A 19,660-nucleotide genomic window follows, 5' to 3' on the forward strand; every position below is an offset into this window, starting at 1 on the left:
TTCTCTTTTATTTGATCCTTCCAGCCGAGCACTCCTTTGTTCTTTGAATTCTGCCTGCTTTAAATTGTTAATGCTTAACTGAGCAGCTCACGTTTTTAAATGATGAGCTATTGATAAGCTGCTGCTCAAAGAACACGAGGAATCAGTAAAAGTTGGATACAGGCTGCTCCTCTGACCTCACCGACTCCTTTGGTTTTTATTTTCATTTTCTTCTTTTTATTTACTTCTTTTCCCCTTACAGTTTTACTAAAGTGCAGTTACTTTGCTGCGCTGATGCCATCAGTGGGTCAGAATTTTCAGCCATGGAGAGCAGAGTCAGAAAAAGTTCACTGAAATTCCAGTAGCTTGCCAAATTAGACTATTTGCTCTCCTCTTTTGTAGATGGGAAGAAGATCCCATTTTCTGCCTTCAAAAGTATTAAAAATAAAATCTTATAAGGGTATGTTTGAAAACCCTCCAGAAAAATAAACTGGGGAGCTGCTGAATGCTGAAGTTTTATTTTTCATTCTGTGAATTCATAAATCCTGTAAACAGAAATCCTTGCAGCAGGAGGGGGATCTCTTGAACTCTGAGTCATTGGGATTGCAGCACTTTGTTCTTACCAAAAGAAAAATGTAATTCTCCTTGCCAATGGCTGCCAGTAGAGGTCCCTCTGGAATTAAACTTTCAACACTTTATATTAAATTTTTTTTTAAAACAAGCATTTCAAATTGTTCTTTTGGACAGGGGCAATCTCGACGAATCCAAGTTGAAGTGAAATCTGTGCAGGAATCTGGGACCTTGCCACTGATGGAGGAATCCATATTATCTGTTGGCGTTGGCTGTGTTCAAATAAAACACGTCAAGTCACAAAATTATCAGGTACAACTCTGAATATTTACTGCCAGCTATTTCCAAGAGCTGAAAAGCATCAAGGGAATAATTTTCCACAGCAAAAATAACACTTGTAAGCTGGTTTGTGTCTCTTCTGGTCTTGATTGGGTTTTTTTCTTTCCTATCTTTGAAAGCAGCACAGCCTTAACACACTTGAAGAAGAAAAGAAAATGCAAATATTCCTACAATCCATTGGGAGTTTTTTGTGTAGATTTTATTTCAAATATTAGACATGGAAAGCAATATTATGTAATTATTCAAAACAAAAATTAATTTGAAGTATTCAAATTAAAAATGCAAACTAAAATAAAGCAGTGCAACAGACATTTAAATAGTGTCCAATTCCAAATGTTAGAATTCCAGGAAACACTTGTGGGCCACAGGAGATGTTGGGCAGTTGTTGGACAGCCTCATACACACTGCACCTCATGTGCATCTCTTTCTTTTTAGGAAATGTCTTCTTGCAGTGCTCCTGTGAGTTTCTGGTGGTCTTTGACTTCTTTCCACCCCCAACAGATAAATGAGAATTCAGTGACTCCCTGGAGCTGGCAAAGCCAAAATCTGGTGCAGCAGAACAGGTCTCTGAACTTGTTTGATTTGCTGCCCTGCTTGAGACAAGGCCAGCTAGATGGAAAAGTAGATGTCCCAAAATATTTACCCTTTTGGCAGTGTATGATTCAATCCATGTCTGCTCTGTTTTTTGCTTAATGAGGGTGGCTTTTCCTTTGAGTTCTGAAGTACTTGGGGTATTTGTTGTCTCCTAACCCAGGCAGTCCTTTCCCATCATGTTTCTGGGGTACAAAAAGGGAATTTCTTCCACCTTTCCAGCAGCATCCTGGGCAGGTTGTTCCTGTTACTCCCCGTTATGTCCCTGCTGGCTCTCCCTGCAGCTTTTCCATCACAGCAGCCCCTGATACCCACATTTCCTTCCTGTAAAGCCAGGAAACTGCTGAATGGAGGAAGTTTCTCTCCTAGGCCAGCATGATTGATTCTTGTAGTTTTTCCTTGACCCACAACCTACAAGTGCCCCTTTTCAGCCTGTTTTGTAGAGACAAGTCCTAGGGGATTATCCTGTCTGCTTCACCTTATTTATTCCCCAGTGAATTTCTGATCCACTAAAGGGCCTTTGAAAATCAGATTTTATGAGACCTGTTGCTTACAATAGGCTTTGGACATCAGCACCTGGAATTTTAGTTCCCTTATTATCATTTCTCTTATCTCAGGTAGGTCATACAGGTATCTCTGAAATGTGAAAGATTTTCTAAAGACCTTGAACTAAGGAAATGCCTCCTCTATGACTTTTTAATTTTAGCTTAGCTAAGTTTTTGCTTTCATGATTAAGGTAGAGAAGTAGGCTCTGGTGGCTCGTTATTGTTTAACTAGATAAGTAATAACTCCTTGAGGATTGGAGCCCTCATTCCTTTTCCATTCCCTGTGAGGAGGGGCAGTTGTGCTCATTGCAAGTGGCTCTGCTTGGGATGAAGGTCGAGAATTAAAGGTGGTGTCTGCTGTGGGAAGATAATGGGAATAAAGGGTTGAAAGTCTGCACTGTCACTCCTGGTGTGGCTGCTGTTCTAACTCCCTAATAATTGCAGTAGATTTTTACAGTTCTTCTCCTTTACAGCAAAGTTACCTCCAGTCATTTGTACACATCTCAGTTTTGGGGGGTGTCCAGGAGCATGTCCAGGGAAGGGAACAGAGCTGGGGAAGGGTCTGGAGCACCAGGAGGGGCTGAGGGAGCTGGGAAAGGGGCTCAGCCTGGATAAAAACTGGCTCCAGGGGGAATTTTCCTCTCTAGAATTCCCTGACAGGAGGGGGCAGCCAAGTGAGATTGGGATTTCTCCCAGGGAACAGGGACAGGACAAGAGGGAGCAGCCTTAAATTATGCCAGGGGAGGTTCAGGTTGGATATTTAAAACAATTTATTCATGGAAAGGGCTGTCCAGCCCTGGCACAGCTGCCCAGGGCAGTTGTAGAGTCCCCATCCCTGGAAGTATTCAAAAACCATGTGGATGTGGCACTTGAGGTTCAGTGCTGACCATAGTGATGGTGCTGGTTGATGGTTGGACCCAATGATCTTAAAAGTCTTTTTCAGCCTTAACAGTTCTGGGATTCTATACCAGACTTTGATTTTTCAGCACTTGCTGAAACACTTAAGTCTTAGAGGTAAAAAAAGCATTTTTCTTTGCTGTCCAGGATCAACAGGTTTTAAGGTATTTCTCCTGTTTCTTTCTTGTATTCCACTTTCTTTTAATTATTAAGACTTCTGATAGTTAACATTGCTGTGATTTTTCCCATTATAATTATTGGATTGTTCAGGTTGGTGTTTAGATGAGATGATAGCAGCATATCTTTGGGACGTCAGTGTGTTTTAATTCTGTGACTCAGACTTTTATTTTTATACAAGACTGTTAATATTGCTTAAAATAGTTACACCTTTTGCATTCACTATGTTTCCTATTATCAAAAAAAAAAAAAAATTAATGGCATGTTTTTTTGTGTTTTGGCCTAGGAAGAAGAAGATGAAATGGACAGTTATCAGGTAAAAATTTAAAATTCATTCCTACAAATGCAGAAGTTTTCAGATTAAAGCATATTAGAAGAGGAATTGTATGTTCTTAAGGAGATTCCGGTGTTTGGGGTTTTTTTAAAGGACATGAGCACTTGAAAAAATACATTTTAAAGGCACATCTACAGATGCCATAACACTGGGATGGTGTGGGGTAGGGATGGATTCCTGACATGAGGCTTCTAAACACTGAGGGGAGTGGTGAGGACTGGGGTTTCCAGCTCCAGTGGTCAGTGAGTTTTGGAATAGTTTGGGGGTAAAGAATTATATGAAATGAAGTTTTTTTTTCCAGCTGGGTAGTACACAAAAAAAGCTGAAGACTTGGCAAGCAAAAATACTTCAAATACAATATGGAAAGTTGAAGCGTTTGGATGTGTCTTCAACTTCTGCTTGGGTGTAGGATGAGCAGAAGGGTTTGTAGAAAATGTGCAAACCACAATCAGGAAACCTTGGCTTTCCTGGGGCAATATTTAATGTGGTTTTTTCCTCCCTTTTTAGGACAGGGACTTGGAGAGGCTCCGTCGGAAGTGGCTCTGTGCCTTAACAAAGCGCCAGGAGTACCTTGATCAGCAGCTGCAGAAACTCGTGGGGAAGCCTGGTAAGGAAAATGCTGTTAGAGGTAAAAGGCTGAGAGATGTGCACACACTTTCCATCTTAGTATGTCATCGCATTTAGAAAAGATGTTCACAGAGAGCTGGATCTCTGAACTCAGCAGTAATTTGCTTTTTTTTTGGGGGGGTGAAGTTAAAGCTGGAGAAGCCTTTATGGAATTGTCATTTTGGGGTGTTTGTGTGCTGGGTTGTGAGCAGAGCAGGGTTTATTCTGTCACGGGGGGAACAAAGTGCCTGCCACGTGCCAGAGGCACTCAGAGCTGCTCTGCCCTCCTGACTGCCATCCTGCCATCCTGCAGATAAAACAGAGGACGACGCCGATCGCGAGGCTCAGCTCTTGGAGATGAGGCTGACCCTCACGGAAGAAAGGAATGCTGTGATGGTTCCTTCTGCTGGCAGTGGGATCCCTGGAGCTCCAGCAGAGTGGTAGGAACACCCATTCCCAGAGGAGGGGTGTAAAAATGATGCACAGCCCATTCCTGGCTTTGGATTGTGGCCATTTTTTTCTCTCTCTCTTCAATCTCTCCTCTGTACCCTGCATGAGCAAAGTTGTTAAAATCAAGCCTCTAGCTTAAATTATTTTATCAGATTGTGTCTCTGAAATCCAGAAATGCTGTTTGGTAAACGATGCTGTTATTGATCAGGGTGTAATTATAACCTTCTGAAAATAGGAATCAATATTTATTACCACTGCACTTGCCATTTAAAAAAATTAGCTAATATGTTAACTACCTAGTTCATTCACTTAAAAGGCTGCCCTCTCATCATAAAACTGCATCTCCAGGAGCATTTTGTTGCACTCCTGGTTTGAGAACAAACTCTGTTTAGTCAGCAAGTGTTCCATGTAATTTTCTGAACATTAAAAATAGAGAGCACTAGAATGAGACTGCTGTGCTGGGTCAGCTGTGAGCAACAACTGCAGATAAGGATTCGGGGTTGTTCCACCTCAAACTCAACTTCACTTGCTTGCAACTTCCTGAATATCTTCTCTGAGCAAGCCTCTAACAGTATTTATTGATGGAATTGAGTGTCATGGAGTTGGAAGCTGAAGTTTGTCAGAGCTTCTGAAACATAAAAAAAATAGCAAGTTCTTGTTGGAAACACATAACTTTCACATCAAAGTGTTTCATTAGGTTTGAAAACAGTGGAGCTGGCAGAAACTTGCTCCAGGAAGAATCTGGTTTGCACCAGAGGAAATGTTCAGTATGATTCAAGCACTTTATATATTACATAAGACTCCAGCCTGCTCTTGTTCACTATAAATTTATTAGTTTTTGATGTGTGTTTTGTAAGAAAGAGTAATAACTGTGTGGAATGGCAGCATCAGTGTTAATTTAAAAACTTTGAGTCTGGCTTTTCTGATTCCCCATTTTCCCTGCCATCATTTAAGTAGAGGGGTTTGCATTTCATGAATGTGTGTGTCAGAGTAAATAAACTGAATTTTGCTATTAGCATTTAGGAGAGAGAAAACACTTCAGAAAGCAGAGATCAAAGAGGATAATAATTCTAAGAGAGCTGATATAAAAGAAATACTAATTTATTTGAGTCTCTTGGAATCTGCAGCAGTAAATTAAAATAAAGAGGTTTGCCAAGGTTATCAATGGTCTAGCTAAAAATTGCAGACTGAGTGCAGTGTCCTGGAGGTTTGGCTCATCAGGGACGTGTGCTGGGTAAATCTCTGTTACTTTAAATGCCACCATTGTCCCTGTCTTGTGTTTTAGGACTCCTGTGGCTGGTATGGAAACTCACATTCCTGTTATATTCCTTGACTTGAATGGTAAGTAGTCCTTAAGATGGCAGAGTAATTTGAAAATAAACTTTGTCCAGCCAGTGAGGTTTCAGAATTGAATCAAGCTCTTAAAATTAACAAAAGCCTGGAATGGCAGGTGGATTAATTGGAGAAGTGCCTATTTTTCATGAGACATACTGCTTAATGTTTCAAAATAAACAATATTATGGATGGAAGGAAACGTAAGTTTCAATAATCCCATGTTTCAATGCATCCCAATGCAAGATCCAGCTTGAACAATGTATTTGTCACATGCTCCTACCAAGGATGGGAAGTTGGAACCAAGAAGGTGGCAGCTCCAAAGCAATCCAGGGAGCAATCAGTTAAGAAAATCCTTAATAGGATGTTTAGAAGAGGGTTAATGTTTGGATGAGAGGTGAGAAGGGGAGGTGACACTCAGCCTGTTGTGAGGAGAGCTGGGCTCCAATCTCCTGGCATTGGTTTGTCCCCTGGGACAGCACATCCATAGATCCAATGGCTTCAGAGAGGAGCTGGTTAATGATCCATGGGGAGGGCCCCCAGCCAGGACAGGTTGAGCTTCTCAAAACCCAGACTGTGAGTTTTTTTAATCATGATCTGAAAGTACTGTGTTTTCTCCTGTTCATCCAGCAGTTTATCTTAACAGCACCACATATTTAATGCCAAATGAGCTCACTGCTGAAATTCCACCTGTGGGCAAGGAGGGGGTGTTTGCCACTGGGGGAGATTCCTAGCCTTTATTAGGCACATTTGAGTCTGTGTCCCCACATCTTTGTGCACACTTTTTCTATAGAAATGGAGGGTTTTTTTGAAATTGAACAATTCAGCTTTAATTTTGTAGATGAAGTCGAAGTAGCCAAGCTGGGGAGCTGGGGATGAAAATACGAATTCATTATTTGCTGGTGTTTTTTAAAAAGGGTGATTGCTTTGTGTTTCCTCACCTTCCACATCCCCTCCTGTCTGCAGCTGATGACTTCAGCTCCCAGGATAACCTGGATGACCCAGAGGCTGGAGGCTGGGATGCTACTCTGGTGGCAGAGGAGGAGGAGGAATTCTTTGAGCTGCAGATTGTGAAGCATCACGATAGTGAGGTAAGAGACTAGGGAATTTCAGTCTTTTAATTGTTCTTTTTACATGTCCACATGTGAAAATAATACATCAAATAGGTCACAAAAGTGATAAAGCACTTGTTCCTGTGAGCAACTGTGTTTTCAAGGAATATTCACTGCGAGTATAATCATGATTTGGAAAATAGTAAAACTCAAGGGTCCTCCTTCATCCAAATCCAAACATTTCAAAAGCCTGAAATTCAGTTTGTATTTAACAAAGCAAAATCCCTGAGTAAATTAGAGTACAAAAGCCCCAGCTGAAAAATCGAACAATCTTAATTGTTAACATTTTTACCTCTGCGCTGTTACACTCATTATCCTCTATTTTGCCACATAATTCATAGTTTCACAACTTTACAATTGTTGGTTTGTAATTTCTACTATTATATTTAGAATCTCTGACTTATTTTATTCCTTACAATTTTGCTCCTTTTTCTGAAACTTTTTTAATTTTTGAGAAGCTTTATTCCTGGTAGTTCTGCTAGGGACTTTCTTTAGTCCTGATTTGTATTTGGAACCTGGAAATTTGGCTACCAGGACATTTTTCTTATGGCTTGAAGAGAGACCATAAAATCATCAGTAATACTTATATTTTAACACGCAAGAAGAAAAATTCCAGCTTTTGCTGTATTGCTAGAAAGGCTTCAGCAAAGTTATTTTTCAAATACAGACAGGAGAATTTTTATGGTGTGATGGAAGATTTCCACTGCAATCTCTGTTGCTCTCTGGTTTATCTTAATAAATTAGGCCAAATGGTCCTGCACTTGTGCATATTTTATAATTTATTTGCAATGATCCTGGGTATTCAAACATCTTTTTTCAAGAGGAAATGTTCCAGAGTTTGAGCAAGTTGGCATTTTTAATCCCAACGTCTTCATTTGGCAAACTGATCTTGATTTTTAAATGGCCTCTTCTAAAGTGCGGGGATTTTTTTCTTCACAGGGAGCGAAACGCAGGAGCCGACTCTCAAAATTTATGTATTATGTATTTTTGCTAATTATGCTTAATTAATTACAGTTAATTATACACCTAATTATGCTTATTAGAGGATACATTTATTTTTTTCTTCCCCCCCCACCCCACCCCTTTTGAAGGTGAAAGCAGAAGCCTCGTGGGACTCCACAGTCCACGACTGCATCCAGCTCAGCAAGGGGACGGCGGCAGAGGAGAGGGTTTACCTGATTGTCAGAGCCACGGTCCAGCTCAGCCACCCTGCAGAGATGCAGCTGGTGCTGCGCAAGCGCATCTGCGTCAACGTCTACGGCAGACAGGTGCAGATCCTGCAGCCCTTCCCACTTCCCAGGACTCCCATTCCCTCCTCTCTCCCCCCACCTCAGCCCGGATCGGCGAGGCTTTGAGCTGCCAGGTCGTTCTCCTGCCGTCCCTTGTGCTGTGGGTGATGACACAGCTTGTTTTTTAAGGCATCTAAATATGAGAAATTAATTTTTCTCTTAACCAACTGAGTGCTTTCTCACTGGAAAAAGAAGGAAGAGTTAATTTCTCATGAGCCTGGAGTTTGTATTTTCCAGAAAGAAACTTCTGTGTTTCCCTAGCCCTATATTAAGTCCACACATTGCTGCTAACCATTTGTATTTACACCTCCAGGTATTTAGAAATCAACTAGGAATAGTTGGAGCAGAGATCCCTTGTGTTGATTCACCAGAGTTAATCACTGTTGGTCCTTTACGTTTTCCAGCTGGTGCTCTTACAATAATGTGTAGGTGAGAGCAGGGGGTTTGATAAATGGCAGGCAGTGAAGTTGTCATTCCATTTGCAGCATCATGCCCTGAAAATAATATAAATCCTGAGAACGATGGGGGAGGAAGGAGTTTGTTCAGCACTGTCTGAGAATCCAGCCTCCCCTGGCAGTGATAATGACAAAGCAGAAAGCCTGGATTGTTATTCTGGTTGCACATCTGTAGTTAAAATCTGAAGCAAGAGCAAAGAGAAGAGGTGTGGTCACACCCAGAAACCCCATGGGCAACTCCCATGCTGGAAGTAGAACCCCAGTTCTTGGTGCTTCCACCAGGCAGAAGCTTTTTCTCAGCAAGGGAAGAACAGTGAATTTTCTGTCGTATGAAATGGGAGACTGTATTGAACAGATCAATTGAATGTGCCAATAATCACAATCGGGTGAAGTCTTCATCAATTCTGTTTTCTACAGATTTAGTCAGTGCCGTTTTTTACTTTCATCCAACACAGAATCTTTGGCTTTTTTCCTGTTTTTCTAAAACCTCCCGTCAATAACCTTTCCTGGGAGTTTGTCTCAGCAGCATCTTTGAATGACTCATCTCTGCATTAATTCAACAGTCCAGTTCTTAACCCTGCAAGGCGCCAAGTCAGCATAAACAATGACCATGCCCCTTAAATCATTCTTCATAACGATCTCTTTGGTCAAGAATTTAATGTCTGCACTTGTCAATATTCAAGACAAGTCACCTAGGGCTCTGTCAGGAGAAAAAACCACCTCTAAAAGCAGCTGATGCTTGAAACAGTCACCTTGCAAGGAAGGAAGTGACTCCTTCTCTGTATCCACAATAAGCAAGCAAATTATTTTTTCCAAGTTGAAATCTTTGAAATCTCTTACATGTTGATTGGTTAGACTTTATAGTTTGGGCGTCTGTCACTGTGAACTGAATTTATTTCAGCTGGAATCTGTTAATCCACATTTTCCTTGTGTTTCCTCCCCACAGGGTTTTGCACAGAGTTTCCTGCGAAGAATGTCCCCTCGAAGTTCCATCCCTGGCTGTGGCGTCACTTTTGAGATAGTCTCAAACATTCCAGAGGTGAATAAGAAATCAGAGTGTCTCAAATTGGCCGAGAGCCTCTTAATTTTGTGCTTTCCCCCCTCATTTTGAGCCTGCTGGCTCTTGCTGCTGCCAGCATAAACTGTGGTTTGTAAAAGATGGAGCCTGCTCCTTTACATGCTGTGACTTAGCAGCAACCTCTGTCTTATCAGTGTCACTGTGTATTTTGTTGAGTGAGCATCTATTTGCTCAGGTCCTTGAAGAGGCAGTTTGAAGAGAGAGAGAGAGGGGGAAAAAGAGGGAGGAAAAATGGGCAGGTGAAGTGCCTGCTGCGGGGAGCACGAGAATTGTGGAAAAAAATAACAAAGTGGCTTTTTCTCAGTAATGTCTTCATGAAACTCTTGATTCCTGAGCATATTCCCAGTTAGATGCTAATCCTTTCTTTCCAAAGAGATGCTCTATCAGGGCACTTGTGAAAACGTTAACACATGAAGAGCCAAAACTCTGATTGCTGCCTGGCTCTTTCATGTTCTGCTGCATTTTGCACTCTCTGTTGAAATGCTTCTCCAGCAATGTTCTATTTTTTTTCCTTCTTCTTGCAGCTCACTTGAAATTTTGTTTTCCTCTCAGGTTAGACAACGCCCCCAATGTGCTCGAGCACTTTTTAATTATGAAATATCTGAATGCAGCCCTTTTGCTAATTAATGGCAGTGTCTCGCTGTGAGACTCTCAGAAAGAACCCGAAAAGCCTCAAAACAATAACCACATACTGCTTGAGATGTCTGTGACAGTGGCAGGAGCACCTGTGCGGGTTACGTGGCACAAGGTGTTTATTTGGATCAGAATCTTAGATTGGGCGTTAGGAAGAAATCTAGAATAGACATTAAGAAGAAATTTAGAATAGATATTAGGAAGAAATTTAGAATAGATACTAGGAAGAAATCTAGAATAGATATTAGGAAGAAATCTAGAATAGATATTAGGAAGAAATCCTTTTCTCCAAGGTCGGTGAGGCAGTGATTGCCCAGAGAGGTTCTGGACTCCTCATCCATGGAAGTGTCCAAGGCCAAGTTGGACAGGGCTTGGAGCAACCTGGGATGGTGGAGAGTGTTCCTGCCCATGGCAGGGGGTGGAATGGGATGAGTTTTAAGGTCTCTTCCAACCCAAACTATTCCATGCTTCTCATCTGCCCCTGAGCTCAAGGACAATCAGTGCTGAACTGGTGCCCTGCGGTTTAAAAAATGCGCTTTCTCCGGGAGTGACGTGGGAGATTCTGGGTTTATTTTAAAATGCTGCCCTCTCTTTTTGCCTCCCCAGGATGCTCAAGGGGCTGAGGAGCGCGAGGCGCTGGCCAGGATGGCAGCAAACGTGGAAGATGCAGCTTCAGCTGACTCTGAAGCCTACATTGAGAAGTACCTGCGGAGCGTCCTGGCCGTGGAGAACATCCTCACCCTGGACCGGCTGCGCCAGGTCTGGCTGCAGCAGGGAGAGCCCTGAGAGCAGTGTGTGCAATCCAAACGTCCCCCTGAGCGCCCACAAACTACCAAACAACCCCAAAAACCACCCCAGTGCACACCTCAGCCTCCCAGAGTGGGCCTGTGGCAAAGATCCAGGGAAGCAGAGACGTCCTCGCTCGGCTCCAGCACGGATGGGGCTGAGAATTCCCTGCTCAGGGCACAGTTCTGGGGAGCTTGGTTTGGTTTTAAGGCTGTTCATTGCTGATTCTGGTTCAGGAAAAGGAGTTACGTGGCCTTAGCTTTTGTTCTCTGAAGCTTTACCAACAGTTTCTGCAATTTCCAGTAGAATTTTTGTCATTTTGCCCGCATTCTACTTTGGATTCACCAAAGCCATCCTGCCAATAAAAAAAAGACATTGATTGGGTTAATTTTAAGTACTATAACTTGATCTGTTTACCAGGAAAAATACAGGAGAGAAAAACATTTGTTGAAAATTGTTCTCCTGGATATAAATTATGCAAGCACGAAGAGAAAAGTTATGCAAAACAAGCCGGAGCTTGTGCCTGCCCACTATAAATTCACGGGGAAGTGTGATGCACTTTAAATATTGAAAGCAAGTTCCCTGTCATTTATAATTAGTTTAAAGGATTAAAATAGGAGCTCAGCTAGGAAAGAGAGTCTTAGTCTTTGCATCTCTGTCATCTCCTAGAATCAAGACTGCAAAATCCTACACGTGCCAATCAGCAAAATGCCAGATGTTAAAATTTATCCATTCATAATTTCAGCTGTGTAAACTTTACAGACAGCAGCCTGTGCCACAAGGCAGCTTAGAAACATTTTACTTGTGTAGCCAAAGCTATCCTGGGACGATCAGAGCTTTAATTCTGGCCAAATACACTTATTTTCTTCCTTTTGCTCTCTGTGACTGCCAGGAAGTTGCTGTGAAGGAGCAGCTGATGGGAAAAGGAAAACTCTGCCGCAGGAGCCTGAGCTCCCCCAACGTGAATCGGGTGAGTTTTCCCTGCTGGCATCTTCAGCAGCTCCACTCTTCATCCTCAGGTCCTGGAATCATGGAACAGAGCAGTGAATTTCCTTCTTTTTGACCCCTCTGTGCTATTTTTTTTTATCCGTGACAATGGAGATTTTTCATTTCCTTTCTAAGTTGAAAGTTTTGGGTTTGTTTTTTTTTCTATTTTTCTTTAGAAGATATGAAAACAAGTTACAAGTATATGCTGAACTTAAGCTTTGTATAGCAGTGTTGTGCATAAGAAAAATGAGACTTCTGCTACCCAAAATTTGGAAAGAAATCATTTGATAGAACTGGTAATCAAACTGATGTCAAATTCTTGCTCCTCCCAGCTCAAGAATTAAATTTTCATCTTTAATTTCTTGGATTTTGATTCTGCTTTAACCACAAAACTGTTTCTTTTCAGTCTTACTGGTCAAGAGGCATAGTAATGATTTTTTTAAAGTTCTTGTTAAGAATTAATTCTGCTTCTCTTAACTCTTCCAGCTTTCTGCAAGCCGCCAGGATTTAGCCCCCCCTTACAACCTGAGCAGTAACAGGGTGAGTATCTGAAGATCTCCTGGGAAAACTGAGAAAAAAAGGAAATCAATCTACAGTGATTAGGAGCAGAAATGGGAAATATCTCTGAAAAATGGGCCACCCCCGTGTGCTCCTGCATCCCTGGGACAGAAACAGGTTTGGATGTGCTGCTCTGGACCTCTCTGGGGAAGTTCCCAGGTCTTGTCCCAGCCCCTGTGGGATGCTCAGGAGCATTGTCCAGCTTCAGAGCTCTTCCAGAGCTTTCACCTGGGTGGAAGGAAAAATTCTGGGAGAAAGGAAAAGGTTTGGGTCTGTATGTCAGTTCAAGTCCACCTCTAGACAGAATAAAGGCTGTGAAGAAAGTCCCTGACCTCCCAGTGGTGCTAAACTCGTGGTGGGTGATAATCCAACCCATTTCACTCCTTAAAAACACCACTACAGACCAAAAGCATTCCTTTAAAAGGTGAAAAATTAAATTTAAGCTTATTTTCCAAATCCTAGATCAACTGAAGGATCTCCTCCTGATAGATATGCAGCCCAGCAAGCGTGGAGTCATTTTGAGGGGGAGAATCTGGTGGTGACAAGGCATTTTAATGCATAATGCAGTTGCACAGAATAATAGAATTTTGATGTAGTGCTCCAGCATTGGTTGCTAAATCTGCTACATCTGATCCATGGAGAGAATGCTAAAATATGTGCAGGTGATAAAGTGTTTGTAGCAACTTCTGTTTGGAGAGAACTGTGGGGTGTTTCAATATTGTAAGGTTTTTAAAGCAAAAATTAAAGATTAGGATTCTTAATGATTTCTGTTTTTCTCCTCCCTTCCCCTCAATGATTTCTCTCATTGCATGTTTCAGAGTCCAAAGGTCCCAGCAGAGGTAATGCATTAGGTCCACCTAATGAGTGGGATAATAATTTTATCTCACTATAAAGTTGATTTTGCTCACTCACATGCTTTTATTTCCTGCTTTGAAGATGCTGCTGGTGGTGCCTCATTTGCATAGCACAGAGCAAACGAGTTTTTCCATTGAAATGCTGTCATTAATGCAGTGTGAACTGGTACAAAGCAGGGAACTTTTCTCCTTGGGTGCATCTGATGGTTTCTTATAGAGCTGGAGCTGTTCAGTGCCATTTCTCACAGATTTTTGGACAGGGTGAAGTCGTTTCAGAAATAACTCCCTCTCAGCTGAAAAAAAGAGACATGAAAACAAGCAAATATCTAAATATCTGCCAGCGAATATTAGCCTGGAGATGAGATAAACATTGAGACTTTCTCTCAAATCTTGCTCAGGCTTTATGGCTTTTATAGTTCAGTGTGAGCAACTCTTGATTTCTGTGAACAAATTACTTTAAAATAATAACTGGGCCAATGGAAAACATGCTTTTCCTTAGTTTTGTGTTACTGCTCTCAGAGGAATGACCCCTTTTCCCAAGCTTTGGTTAACTGGAATTGTTGGCAGTGGTTTGCATGAGGTTTTGCTGCTGCTGACAGAGACTCTGTGCTGCAGGAATGTGGAGCTCAGGTGGTGGAGCTGCTCCCCTTGCTTGCAGTGAGCTTCAATCCAAGGCACTTGTTCCTCAGGACATGGAGATGGAGCCTCCCCAGCTGGGAATTCCTGGTTTTTGAAGGGATCTCTGGTTCCACGTTGGACAGGGCTTGGCACAGCCTGGCTTGGTGGAAGTGTCCCTGCCCAGGGCAGGGAGCTGGAATTAGGTGATCTTTAAACCCTCCCAACCCAAACTAGTCTGCCATGCAACGATCCAGTTTCAGCAGGAAGATGAGCAAAAGCTTTTGTAATCCCAGTGAAATGTTTAACAAATCCTTAAATGTCCCCACAGCACACAGACACCACAGAGCTCGGTGGTGAGATCAGTCCTGTCCAGTTTAGCATAAAGGAACTGAGAACAGCTTGAGAGGCAGAGTTTTGGTCAAGCTGGATGGTTTTGTCCCTTGGTGAGAAATTTGGTGGCAAAGAAGTCTTCTCCAGCAGTCATGGATTGTCATTTTATTGTCATTTTACCAGGAATTGGGTGTTGTTTGTTATAATAAGCCAATCCCAAACAAGTGATTTATTGTACCACAGCAAAAAGCAGTCACAGGACAGTAACAACACCTGAACTGGGTGCAGAATATTGATGGAAGCCCTTGGCACATCCCAGAATATTCCTTTCCTTAACTTTTATTCCATTTCTTTATTTCTCTCTCTCATTGTTGTTCCTTGCATTCCTGGTGCATTTACCATGGATTTTTAGCTTTGTGGAAAGGGTTCCTGAGTCTCACTCCTCTATGTCAAGCATCATCCATGCTGGTAAAATTTGGGATGTGGATGCTGCTGCTTTCTCCAGCACTCAGAAAAGCTGGGACTCATGCCTCTGTTAAATAATTTTAAAAAAAGTATTACACAGTAATATTATATGACGTGAAATAAGAATTAAAGATGGTGTCAATGCAACTACAACAGAAGCTCAAGAATTTCAATGCAGAATTAAGACATGGATTCATTCACAAGGGCTGGAGCAGAGGTGTGGGATTGGCACATTTTGGGAAAAAAACACCTTAAAGAATATCCCAGTGTGCTGATGGCACAGAGAGATTCCAGGGAGCAGGGTGGCTCACACTGAGCTGTGCATTCCTGGGAAATATTTAAGTCACCAATGGGAATTTTTGATTTCTGAATTTACTTCAGAAGAGTTTTATGGACTTCCATATTGTCAGCAGGACTGCACATGGCCTCACCTCGAGGTTCTGTCTGCTTGCTTAAATGAGGAAAAGGCAGTTTTTACTCCTGTTATCACTGCAGATGTGGTTAGGGGAGACTGAGATGAGTTTGATTTCTCCTTGCACACCAAGTGATGCAGGGGTATTGAGTGTCTTAGTCTTGATATCAAATAGAGGGGGTGAATTTTCATGTTCAAGGGGGCTTTTGTTGGAAATTTAATTAAATTAAATTTAATTCAGTTTGGATGATGAATTTAAAAATTGACTTGACTAAACTGGATGAATCAGAGGCACAATGAATGGAAGGCACCTCTGAGATGTTTTACAGATCACACCAAGTCACATATTAATGAAAAATATCAATGAGTTGCTTTAAAACACCTCTGACAAGAACCATTTTGTCTTGGACAATTGTCCTTCCTTTCCCAAGGGCCCAGTATTTGTAGCTCAAAATCCAAGTGAGAGAAGATGGTGCCATTCAACCTTCAGGTTTTTCTGGGAACCAGAGTTTTTTTCAGCAAATTGTAGATTGAACTTGAATAATCCTGCTGTTCATGAGAACAAGTGCCTTTTGTCCCAGCTGTGTGTCCCAGCTGTTTGCTTGTGTTCCAGTGCTCCATGGTCACCTTTTCCTAAGCCTTTTCTGAACTGCTGAAATAATAAAACACAAGAACTATTCGTTTCTCTTACCCAGTGGCTGCATTTTAATGGTCTGTCAACTTCAAGGAAAGATTTGTCAGGTAAAGCCTCCAGATGACTTTAGGTAGTGATCATCCCCACCTGTCCTAAAGGTTTTGTGCATGGAATAAATTCCCTGGGGTTTTTCATGGAGGATGTGTGAAAGAAGGGAAGGCAGAGGAGAAGAAGGAGGAGGTTTTATAAAAATAAACTAACTTTATAAACAGCTCTGCATTAAAACACATTAAGGGACATGCATTTTTCTGGTGGCTACTTGGATTTGTTAAATTAAATCACTTGACCTCTGTTTGGTCACTTGGCAGAGAGCAAATATATTCATGAAATGATGACTCCTCTGGGCAAATGATTTATAAGCTTCCTCTCTTTCTCTCACTACCCTTCTTGAGAGAGAAAATATTCACAGCACTTAAATAATAATAATAAGAAGAAGAATAGACTTAAAACTTGTATTGGTGCATGCACAAAGCAACATGGGAGAGTGCTGGATGACATCCAGATGGGAAACTTGGGAACTTCATCAAGTTAATACAGTTAATCATTCTTTTTATTTTTATTTCAGTGCGCTTGACATGGGTTATCTTTCAATCCAGCTTAGTAAAATCATTCATGAATTACCTTTTCCCTCTGCACAGCAGTTGACACTTCCAGTTGTCTCCAGTTTTTTCTTTTCCAAATGTTCCTCCACCCGTTGCCCTGACTAACCTAATTTTGATGGGTTTTTGTCATCTCAGAGTTGAGGGTTCCAAATGTGACCTTCAGGCTAAAACTCTGATCTCTGCACTCTCTCCAAAGCAAGTGCAATTCAAAAACCCAGCATGCCTTAAGTAAACAACCACACAAAACCTTTTCTCATTCCTGGTCTCAGGACCTTCACTATATTTAGCCTGGCAAAATACTTAAAATTACTTAGAAAATGTAGTCATCCATAATATCGAGGCTGAAGGAAAATTTCTGAAAGATCCTAAGAAAAAAGCCTTTTCCTACAGAAAAAAGTCACCAAATGCTGCCATTCTTTCTGTGCAGGATGAATATTCTGAAAGTGTTCTGCTGGTTCTTAATTCCTCCATGTTTTCAGCATTCCCCAAACAAGGCTAGAAAGTCAAGATACTGCTTGAAAACATTTTACTCTTGGAACAGTCAGTGAAGGGCACTTCTGACTCAACAGATCATGATTCAGAAAATTATTTAGTTGCTCTACCTGCACTGAGTCCCTGTTCTAGTAAGCTACAATACTCTTTGAGTGTTTGTAATATTCTGGTTTTTTCTTTTTTCTGTGGCCTCCAGAATCATGTGGGCTTGGCTCAAGATGTGTCACCTTGATCCATTTGTCTTTAAGTGGATCACTACCCCAAGATCCAAAAGGATCACTAATCAAGCTGTATGTTCTCCAAAAAGGAAGCTTTCAGATGCTTTTCACTCTTCCATAGCTCTTTTGTCCTAATCCAGTGCCAACATTGGCCAGGCTGATGGCAGACTAGGCCAGGAGGCAACAAAACCAGTATTTCAAGATTATTTTGAGTCTTGTGCTATTTGGTTTGAGTCTTCTATTTTTTAATTGATCTCTGCACAATATAAGGCCACCTAAGAGAAATCTGGACAAATAGAAACATGAAAGCAAAAAAAAAAAAATAATAAAAGAGTTTGGGGATGAGGAAAGATGGTTTGATGGAAGCATTTTTTGGAATTTTCCAGCCTCAGACGTGACTCTTGGATGTGTGTAGGACATGAATGAGCTGCAGGTCAAAGATGATGCTGGAATTGGAGGCTTAAGGCACGGGCAGAGCAGGAAGCTTTCAGGAATTCAGAATTAAACACCAAAGTCCTGCAAACCAGCAGACTAAGAAACCCCTGCTGCTCTCAGCCTGGCCTCCATCAGCTGCACTTTCAGGATGCCTCAATGACCTCAGGCACCCATCAGGTTTCCCAAATTTGTCTTCCCAGGTGCTGTGCCTGGAGCAGGAGGGCTGAGGACAGGTCCTGCTCTGCCCAAGTGAGGTTGCTTGCTATTCAAAGCAGGAGAGCTTCCCTGGGACTGACTTATAGATCCAGATGGAAATGATTCTTGCCCTGGGCTGCTCTCAGTGACCTTCAACCCAGTGGAGAAATCTATTCCTCCTGTCCTGGTTTATTTATTATTTGTGAAACATTCATGGCTTCAAGTTCTGCTTCAGATTAGTTTGGCTGCCTGTCATTATTTTTATGTTCAAGGTCAGATTAATTCCTTGCATCCAACAGTGGAGAGCTTCTCAAAAAAGCACATTTTCCCCCTCTTCCTCCAGGAAAAAATACACTAAACTTATGATCTAGGATGCAGCAGGTCCTTCCATCCCTTTGTAACTCCTGCACCATTTTGCTGTGAAAGTATTTCTCTTCCTGTTACATCTATCAAAACACAAGCAAAATTCAGGTGTACAACAAAACAACAAAATCCAGATTTTGCACCAACCATAGCACAACTCTAAAAAAAAAAAAAAAATTAAAAAAAGGGATAAGGGATTAGACTTCAATTTTTGTCAGTTTGGCTGCACTATCCTGTCCTTGCAACCTCTGACTGGAAAGGTGAGGCTTTTTCAGCTTGTCCTGAGAACATTTTGCCACCTGAACAGGACAACACTGTCCCACAAGACCCTGAGACTTCTCAAAGAGTCTGAGCCTGGACTTTTTTGACTTCATAAATGGGTATTGAGTTGCCTTCAGGTCTCCTATAAATTAGGTAAATGAGAGGGAGCTGCTTTGGCAGTTTGATTTTGCACGTGTGCATCCCTCAGGTGCTTTCAGGACAGCCCCATGGAATTTTGGTTTCCTTTACAGCTCTGCACGCTCAGTTTGGTGAAGCAAAACCAAACCCCGTCCTGCATCCATGTGAAACTTCCAGCAGAGCCACACCCTGGCCAGTCGCTTGGAGTAATCACTGCAGACAAATTTATAAATTATTTTGCCTAGCAAAATGAGAGAATTAATAAAAAATGGGTTTGGACACACAGATTCTTGACACTCACATGCTGATGTGAAACAGTGGCCTGGGGTTTCTCTCTGTTAGCCAAGAGGTTTTGTCACTGAGCCAGTTCCTGGCTGAGTTTGAGAGGAATATTCCAAAAGCACAGTGGACCTTTGTAAAATCAGGAGAAGTCACCCCTGGTGTGCAGAATGGTGTGGGGGGATCCATGGGAAAACCCAACCAGAGAACCCTGGGATCTTGGGAGGGCAAAGGAGCTGCTCTTTTCTCTGTCTCTGTCTCTCTGTTTCTTCCTCATCTGCATCAGGCTCTTGTAGGGCTGAAAATAATCTTGTTTCATCTTCAAAACCCATGTCAAAACCCTAACCTGTCCTAATCTTTTCTGTGGCTCCTGCTGTCCACAGCTTGGATATTCCAACTTTCTCTTTCCCAGAAAACTTTGCAGTGCCACATTTGCTTCCTCTTGATCTGTTTTTAACTCCTCTTTTCTCTGACTCCAGGCATAAACATCCAGCCTTTAGATCCTTTATTTCTTGTCTTGGTTAAAGCTCTGTCCTCACCCTTTTTCCTGGTACTACTTCCACTTCTCCTGAGTAGATACACAAAA

The 19,660-nt window shown here is 41.8% G+C and overlaps 1 protein-coding gene across 4 annotated transcripts in view; it reads left to right on the forward strand.

Moving 5' to 3' along the window:
- The window catches only part of KIF13B (kinesin family member 13B), a 120,203-nt gene that overhangs the window by 80,251 nt on the left and 20,292 nt on the right, over positions 1-19,660 (forward strand). For all 4 annotated transcript variants that reach the window (XM_077782478.1, XM_077782479.1, XM_077782480.1 and 1 more), the window contains 11 exons: positions 727-861; positions 3,385-3,414; positions 3,940-4,039; positions 4,352-4,478; positions 5,774-5,829; positions 6,787-6,911; positions 8,024-8,200; positions 9,623-9,715; positions 10,994-11,146; positions 12,066-12,143; positions 12,647-12,700. In XM_077782478.1, the coding sequence (XP_077638604.1) occupies positions 727-861; positions 3,385-3,414; positions 3,940-4,039; positions 4,352-4,478; positions 5,774-5,829; positions 6,787-6,911; positions 8,024-8,200; positions 9,623-9,715; positions 10,994-11,146; positions 12,066-12,143; positions 12,647-12,700 (1,128 nt within the window). The remainder of the gene's footprint in view (positions 1-726; positions 862-3,384; positions 3,415-3,939; positions 4,040-4,351; positions 4,479-5,773; positions 5,830-6,786; positions 6,912-8,023; positions 8,201-9,622; positions 9,716-10,993; positions 11,147-12,065; positions 12,144-12,646; positions 12,701-19,660) is intronic.

The sequence above is a fragment of the Lonchura striata genome, chromosome 3, assembly GCF_046129695.1.
Source record: "Lonchura striata isolate bLonStr1 chromosome 3, bLonStr1.mat, whole genome shotgun sequence".
NCBI lineage: Eukaryota > Metazoa > Chordata > Aves > Passeriformes > Estrildidae > Lonchura > Lonchura striata.